The sequence below is a fragment of the Fistularia commersonii genome, chromosome 27 (genome assembly GCF_037954325.1).
Source record: "Fistularia commersonii isolate RoL2024-O1a breed Wild chromosome 27, RoL_Fcom_v1.0, whole genome shotgun sequence".
In the NCBI taxonomy this organism is placed as follows: Eukaryota; Metazoa; Chordata; class Actinopteri; order Syngnathiformes; family Fistulariidae; genus Fistularia; species Fistularia commersonii.
The window spans coordinates 5,804,927-5,813,667 of NC_141310.1; the positions used below are offsets into that span (position 1 = coordinate 5,804,927).

General features: G+C 38.4%; 1 protein-coding gene across 1 annotated transcript; it reads right to left on the reverse strand.

Annotated features, from left to right (window-relative positions):
- Positions 1–756: 756 nt before the first annotated feature.
- Positions 757–7,794, reverse strand: rnaset2 (ribonuclease T2). The gene is made up of 10 exons (XM_086175052.1): positions 7,646–7,794; positions 5,978–6,112; positions 5,809–5,863; positions 4,253–4,302; positions 3,970–4,027; positions 3,660–3,724; positions 3,079–3,192; positions 2,876–2,921; positions 2,229–2,303; positions 757–2,126 (listed from the first exon to the last, which is right to left on the reverse strand). The coding sequence occupies exons 2-10, from the start codon at positions 6,046–6,048 to the stop codon at positions 1,953–1,955; spliced, it is 708 nt and encodes a 235-aa protein (XP_086031178.1). The 5' UTR covers positions 6,049–6,112; positions 7,646–7,794; the 3' UTR covers positions 757–1,952.
- Positions 7,795–8,741: the final 947 nt, after the last annotated feature.

The following is an 8,741-nucleotide window of genomic DNA, read 5'->3' on the forward strand; positions in this document are numbered from 1 at the left end:
GCTGGCGAGGTCACATTGTGTAACCTTGTCTGTTTCCCTTCTGCCTCGCATGGCATCCAGTGACACATGCTGCATGTGAAAATAGAGACAGAGAATCTGTGGAAAATAATGTGATGCAACATCGGAAGCCGATGTGATGGTGGGAATGGGGTGGAGGGCACGACAATCAATTTTAAAGTCAATTATAACAACCCGATGCAAGGACGGCAATCGCACAAAGTACAGCGTGATCTGGTTGATCACTGGGCTGTGAGTGTCTGTAGGTACATGGATCTGTCACATCAGCAGCTTTGCAAAACTGCAGTATTACATAACCAGAGAGAGAGCCAGAGAGAGAGAGGGATTTATCAGATGAAACAAGGGGTAAACCAGGAGTCCAGCTCTTCCTGGGTCAGTCACTCGCAGCCACCCTAGACTTTCTCCCCTCCCTATGTTTGAATCTGTGGTAAATGTACATGTTGAAAATTTTGCAGGGGTGCTTAACAGGGGTGAATCCTGGACAGGATTAAAAATGCGCATCATGTGATACTTTTGTTGCGTTTGAATTTGATTCCCATTTAAAATACAGCTGGAACGTATTTAAATGTTGCTTTTATGGCTATGAAATTGCGATGAGACATATTTAGCCTGAGTTGTGTTGCAGGAGGAGCTTCAGGATTATGGATGGGTGTCTTTGTCCTGATAGGATTAAGCCTCAGTAAGGAGATCACAATATTAATATTCATACACACTAATGCAGGCAGATAGACAGAAATGCTGAACATAAACTTTAATTTATATACTGAAATTAGACATTTGATTGCAGGAGTGCCTTCCAGCAAACTCTTTGTAGACTAGTCTCCGTCAGATAAATCAGAATTGTAAACATTTGTACTTCATCAATACAACAAGTCACATAGCCCACAGATGATAGGGATCATCGAAATGATTTTCTTCTTTTTAACATAAGCTCTTTCTGAACAAAGTGAAATTATCACAACCTGCCATTATCCTCTCATCTCACACTTGACTGATTTCAATGCACACGGAAGCAGCCCCAAACTAAACCACGTACACAGCTGCTGACACCTCTGTAAGAATCCAGGATGCATTCCGATGATCTTGGGTTAGTGAAATTACTCATTTAGTGACATTTTTGTGCATGTTTCGGGGGGATCATAGAGGAACATGACAGTGTAATCACATCCTCTGTAATTTGAGCAAAACTGCAGGGATTAAATTTTAAGACAGCACATACTAGAAACCCAAGGGCAATTATCGATTATACATACACAGTGATACAATGAATAATGGCTTGTTTACTTGGCAATCACTCATGGGATTAATGGAAAAAAGAAAAATGCAGATTGCAAAAAACCAGTGCAATGAATTAGCTTAAAACACTACAGTAATGGGCCTTCAAAGTTGTCTCCACTACATGTTGCATTATCTGCAGCCAGCTCTTGAACAGTTATTGGCCTTTTTTGCAGATGTGACACACACACACACACACACACACACACACACACACACACACACACACACACACACACACACACACACACACACACACACAGGTGGCCTGTCTGAAATTAATTGACATCAAGCTACAAGGAAAATATGAGTGTAAGGATGTGACAGTATGATGAAAGACACAGTTCCATTGTTGTAATACAGTAGCACACAAGTAGAAAACGCTGATTGGTGATTGGTCAAAAGCTGATTTTTCAAGTATCAAACAGGTTTTAATTTACTTTTCAAGTTGTCCAATCTGATCATGATTTTTTAAAGTGACATTTATTATTAATGAGAATGGAGGTAAATTAATTACAAAGTCAGCGTAAATTTGAAAAAATGAAAAGTGCATTTGTAATGTGAATAGTGATGTTGTAGAAAAGTAAACAAAAATGCCCTGTGTGACACGAGAACACACACACTGGGTTCTCAAGAGCTGTTGCATTTCCATGTGTGCTTCAAGAGAGAGGTGGGTAGTACACTGGTACATCATGGTCACAGACTTTGAACCCAGATTCCTTTTGAACAGAGGGAATGTCCATGTCTGGTGTGATTTCCTTCTCACAATCCAAGAGGGTGAGGTCAGAGTTGAAACAGATCTCAAGCTGACCCAAAGTCTGGACATCAGTGTTCTAGAAAACATAAAAATTTTGAACCTCAATGAAACATTGCCAGACATAACTGGCAAAACATATAACAGTACCCCAATACTTGTGAAACTGAACAACTCATACCCTTGATGTAAAGGCACATTGGATCTTTAGCTTTACACCATAGAAGTTCTCCAGGACTCCTTCAATGTGTGAAAACTGTGAAAGACACATTAGCAGATAACATCAGTGGTTTTAGGGCACTTTCAGGCTTTTCGCAGGTTTTTTTATTACAATGTTAAAATAATCAGTTGTTGTCCAAGGTGTTTTTTTTAATATTGATATCAATATCGATACCCAGATGGACACTAGTTTAAGCAAATCTAGCACCAGTTCTTTTCTTTCTTACTTAAATTCAAAGGGAGGTATAAAAAAATGTGACATCAATGAGTTTGCTGTGGTGGTTCAAACCTGGTGATACAGTATGTGAACCACTGGCAACTTCCACAGAGGCAGCAGTATTGCTGTAAAATATTTTTGGGCTTTTATCATGGTTTGCTTGTTTGTGCAGAATTAGTAATGACCCCCCCCCCCCTCTAAATCACAAAAAAGATGGCTATTATCACCTGATGATCAGTGTAATTTTTATAGTCCAGTTTTTTAAATATAGCCACTTAACCATACTTACCATATTCAAATGACTTAAGAGTAGCAAACATTTGATTGTGAGGCTATAATTGATATCTGTTTCAAAAAAATCTCTAATGCAAATGATAGAAAAAATGACCTACATTGTAAAGGTCCTGTGATGGGGTGATATTGAACTTCATCAGGATGCTACAGTAACAAAAGCAGAAGTTTTCATTTAAACCTCTAAAATAATGTATACTTTTATCTGGACTAATTAAAACAAGAAAATAATTGTGTAAAAAATATTAATGGAAAACATGCTTGGGGTTGACAGTATGAGGAAAGTTGTGTTTCTGCTGGGTACCTGTTGAGGTCAATTTTATGATACAGTTCCAATGCCTGACTGAAGTATTTATGTTGAGTATTTAGCAAAGATGATATGGCTGCACATGTACCATGTCTGCTCCACTCATGTTTCCTGTTAAAAAGACAAACAACAATCAGTTCCTTTTACAATTACCATCTTAACTTGCTTCTTGATGCCACCCCTCCCAAAAAGCCCACATTCCTCTGACGTGCCAACTTTTTGAAGCCAGTTGAAAATCAGCATCTGTGCTTGAGGCAGATGACCTTTTAATGAAAGTACTGAAGTGACAAACAGATATGATAAGTCAACATTCTGAAAATATAGTGTTGAGCAGTTTGATGCCAGAGGGTTCTAATCCTGAAATTTTGTTCAGGTTTATAATACAATATATCATCATATAAATGACAGAAAAGCATGAAAGGTTAGCTGTGCTTCTCATCAAGCCTTGAGGATATTAGTACAGAGTTGAATTCATTCTTTTTTTCAGTAGATGATGTGGAATTTAAGGAGTGGGGCTTAAAGTGATGAGCTGGAATTATAATCTAGCAAGTGGAAACTATGACTGACTGATAAAATACCAAAAAATAGTTGATGAAGGTTTCAGCAAGTCAGGCCAGCTCTTGTGCATGTCCGGGAGAAGGTCCTGAAATACACAAAAAATATTGTATCCATTATCCAGGATATGTGGCAGCTGAAGGTGTCCTAATGTTTTTCCTTTTTATATGAACAACTTTGAAGTACGGTAATCAGCATAAACTGTTGTCTGTTTAAATTTCCAAAGAAGTTAAAAAAATGACTAGTGTACCACTAACACAATCACAATTAAAACAGTTTTTAAGCATTTAACACCCACTTACAAAGAAAAACAGTTAATGGACAATGTTTTACCTCTATTTCAGAAGAGTTGAAATGCCATGATGAATTACAATAACTTCCCTTATCTGGCCTGTAAAAAGAAACACAATCACCACACTATTAGAAGCCTCATTCAACATTTTTTAACTCACAGTGGAGAATACAAACCCAAAACATTAAAAAAATGAATTATCTAGTTGTATTTTATCTGTCTCCTTTTTTTAAATTAGTAGCAAACACTGAGATACCTCTGCAGTACCTGGTAAATAGGTCATACACATGTCATGAATAATTTGTCTCTGACACACACACTTACCAGAGTCCATGAAGTGTCCAGTAGCTCAAGTTAGCATGACAGTGTGACATCTGTAATTCAATTGCAAGAAATCATTTTAACTTAATTTGAACAGAATAGTCACAACACTAAATGTATGACACATGTACCCCGGCTAATAGGTTTATGAAGTAGTTAGTGTCTTTATATTAAAAACACCAACTCTATCTGTGCTGTATGTATCTGCTTACTAGATGAGTGCTTGACTTAGGTGTTTAAATGTTCATGTGTTTAGAGAAAAGACAAATGCATGCACACACACACACTAAATTATATCAATGCAACTGTGCTTTGCATACAATGAGATGTAAATGGTCTCTTTTTTACAAAGTTCTACATTCCTGTTTTGTATCCAGAGATCTGCTATGTTAGATCTAGATAGATAAAAAGGAACTGTGCTACTTTCAATGTATTGATATTCACTACAAACAAAGAAAACAACAACTGAGCGGTTTCTTGTAGTATAAAAGACAGGCTTATTCATGTTGGAATGATGTGCAAAATGTAGAATAGAAAATTTGCAAATCCTTTTTTACAAAACAAAACCTCTGTAAAGAAAAACAACTAGATATCTGTGGAGATTGTGGACTCGTACATGTACATTGAGGTCCACATCAACAACAAACTGGACTGGTCACACAACACTGATGCACTCTACAGGAACGGTCAGAGCAGGATGTTCTTCCTGAGGAGACTGAGGTCGTTTGGCGTCTGTAGCAGGCCCCTCAAGACCTTCTACCAGTCTATGGTAGATAGCGCCCTGCTCTTCGGTATAGTGTGCTGGTTGTTGTTGCTGCTGCTGCTGTTGCTGTTTATTTATTTGTGGATGTCTTGCTATCTACTGTCCCTCTATTTATATTCATATTCATTTTTACTTTTTTTGACACTCTAACTGTTACGCTGCTGTGACAAAGGAATTTCCCATATGGGGATCAATAAAATTTTGTCTTATCTTAGTCATTCTGAGATTGTTTGCTGCAAGAATATTTGAGACTGCAAGAACAGGCAGGTTAAGGAATGGAATATCCCAGATCACGTGACTGGACCAATTCACAGGATTGTGGGGCAAATTTGAAGGTCAATAGGCGAATTAAGAATCTGTTATTACACAACAGACAACAAAATGGCCAGTTTTATTGTAGGTATTTAAAGCAAACATTTACCAAAATCACCAAATTCTATCTTTTTCTGCTATGGAGGACCTTGTGGTTTGTGTTTTTCATGAAAAGGGGTAGTTGAAAGGCACAAAGGAAGGGGTTGGAGAGTGTTTGTATTCTTGTAGTATTTCTGCAATGTTGCCTAATGAAACTCAAGTGCATAGTCTCATGACTCAAATCACTTGACTTGTAGGAGTTTAGAGGTCAATACAATTCTGAGACTGTCTGAGGAAAGAATACCATTATATCAAAAGCATAAATAGAGGTCAGACAGTGCTATTAATTGATGATACCTTGGATATTACCCATAGTAATTGGCAATTACTATAATTTTTCACACATATAAGGTAAACCATGAAGAAAAGGGAGAAATAAACTCACACTACAGAAAGTATTTGGCCAGTGGTGGGTCAGGATCAATTTGGTCCATGAGTGCCTGAAACATAAACACATACACATCTGATCAACTGAGAAATTCTGATGGCAGAAGGCTGCATTGTGAATGAAACCATCAACACTTGAATTCACTAGGAGATGTTTCTGTACTTACGGAGGGGAAATTAAAAAAGCAGACGACAGGGTTGCTGCCAGGCAGAGCAGCAGAGAATGACCAAGGTTCATGGCAGCTCAAAAGAAAGAAATTTTTTTGTCCAATAACTTCTTTTATCCCAAACAGGCACCAGTTCTTATGACACACACACAAACACACACACGTTAAATTTTGCATTTACACAAAACCAGTTAAGTTTACAGACTGTTTTGATTTTGAGCCAAATTTGACATTTGACCGCAGAAAAGCAAATGTGTCTGAAATAATTAATAACGATTATAAAGATCATCATTGTAAATTACTGAAATTACTGATACAGGGAGTGGAGATCAAGAAGCTGGAGGATTTCAGGTCCTTGGGGTCAACAGTCCAGAGCAATGGAGTGTAGAAAAGTGGTGAAGAGACGGGTCCAAGCAGGTTGGAATGGGTGGAGAAAAGTGTCAGGGGTACTATGTGATAGAAGACTATCGGTCAGAATGAAAGGAAAGGTGTACAAGACAGTGGTGAGACCAGGGATGCTGTATGGACTAGAAACTGTTACAATGATGAAAAGAAAGGAGGCAGAACTAGAGGTTATAGAGATGAAGATGTTGAGGTTCTCTTTGGAAGTGACCAGGATGGAATCTATCAGAGGAACAGCACATGTTAGATGTTTTGGAGAGAAGGTAAGAGTAGCCAGACTGAGATGGTTCGGTCATCTACAAAGCAGGGATAGTGAGTATATCGGTAGACGGATGCTGGAATTGGAGCTGCTGGGCAAGAGGTTTCGAGGCAGACCAAAGAGAAGATTTATGGACGTAGTGAGAGAGGATATGAAGGTAGTTGGTGTGAGAGAGGAGGATACAGAGAATAGGGTTAGATGGAGAAAGTTGAATCGCTGTGGCGACCCCTGAAGGGCAAAGCCGAGAGAAGAAGAATCGATTGGACAATACTCATTAGGCTAATGGTTCTGCTTGATGTAAACTGTGCAATATTTCATAACAGCTACATGTACAATATTTTTTTTATACTCTTGTGCACTCCTTATCTTTCAATTGTTACGTAAGACACTTAATAGTTTTCACTTGTTACTTGAGATACTTTATAGGTTATTTGTATTTTTTTTATACTCCCTTTTTCTCTTTTTTTTTTTTTTACTGTTTATACAATTTTCTACTATTATTTATAATTGTTATATTTTTCTTGTAACTCTGGCACAACAATTTCATTCGGGATAAATAAAGTTGTTCTTGTTCTTATTATTCTTAAACTAATATTAACATGTGCTCTTCGTAGTGTGTCAAGGCTTTGACAGTGCAAACGTGACCAAAAATAGCCCGGAAACAGTGCACAGTGCTTGAGATCACTGTGAGAATTACTGTGAGATCACAATGAAAATTACAGCTTTGCCAGTCGGTCACTACTTAATGCCCTCCTCAACAGAGGTTTAGAGGACAACACTGAAAAAGTCAGACAAAGGAACTTGCACTTTGCACCCGATGTCGTTGAGATGAAAACACAAAAGAAAGACACAGCGGATAGATAGACTGAGATGAGGAAATGACCCTAAAATCATTCAATTTATCTTAGTTAACAGTTAAGTAAATCTGCCAACTTCTTCAATAAACACACCAAACGCGAGAAACGTTTACACTCAAATAGCGTAAATAAAACTCACACTGAACTCACCAAATGGAAGTTGTGTTACAAAAACAATTCGAAAAAACCTTTTCGATCACCCCACTATTTCTTCCGAGAGTCGGTTGTTAATCCATTGAGCATTAAATCAGCTGTGAGCGACACCGTTGTTTACAGTTATCCGACACCGCTTCACTTCCTGTTTTTCATCCAGTCGTAAGATTTGTAGGTCGTCACGTGATAGGAGCCCGCTGCTCTCGTTCTGTCTTAGACCACCATTTGTGACACCCTTGTAACCTACCTATCTTACCGTTTACCAGTTTCATGATACAGCGGGTCAATTACAGGAAATTGTCAGTTTCGCCTTAAATGTGAGCAGCATTTAACAGTGTAGCGACTTCGGCATAAAAACTACAAGCTGTCACTCACCGGCCCCTCACTGGACAGCAGGCTGCGTTGTGGTTATCGGGAGAGGGGTCGATGTAGGTGAGGAGCGGGAAGTGAGCAGGGGGATGGTGTGGAACACAGCGTCGAGTACAGGTGTATCAGTGAAGTGTGGTGAATAAAAGCGATAACACTTGAGAGAAAGCATTGTTACGTATTTGAAGCGTTAAAATATATATGAATGAATGAATCTCCCAATGGCAACTTTTTAATCAATGATTTAATGTAATTGAAAGGGTAAAATTAAACTAATATGGAGAGGAAAATTACAGGGTAGTTGCTCTTGTTATTCCTCCAGGAAAGGAATACCTTAAAGGGCTGCCAGGATTTGTCAAAATTGACAAAAGACAAAAAAAATTACAAATATCACCGATAGATTTGACTATTAGCTCAAGTGCTCATCAAGTTCGCTTACAATGTAACACCCCTGAATTAGTTGGGGCTTACCAACTTGTCACTGTGCGCAACAAACATAATATGCTAAAATTAACACCAGGCTTCAGTTACAGAGGAAGAATACTACTGTTTGACCAATAGGGGGCGCTGTTTGACAGAAGAACATATGCATGCAAACACACACACACACAGAGAGAGAGAGAGAGAGAGAGAGAGAGAGAGAGAGAGAGAGAGAGAGAGAGAGAGAGAGAGAGAGAGAGAGAGAGAGAGAGAGAGAGAGAGAGAGAGAGAAGAGAGAGAGAGAGAG

Coding starts and splice junctions, on each gene's coding strand:
- rnaset2 (XM_086175052.1), bottom strand. CDS start 6,048: ATGAACCTTGGTCATTCTCTGCTGCTCTGCCTGGCAGCAACCCTGTCG. Junction 5,864..5,977: donor GCTTTTTTAATTTCCCCTCC/GTAAGTACAGAA, acceptor TTTATGTTTCAG/GCACTCATGGACCAAATTGA. Junction 2,127..2,228: donor AATGTGCCTTTACATCAAGG/GTATGAGTTGTT, acceptor TATGTTTTCTAG/AACACTGATGTCCAGACTTT.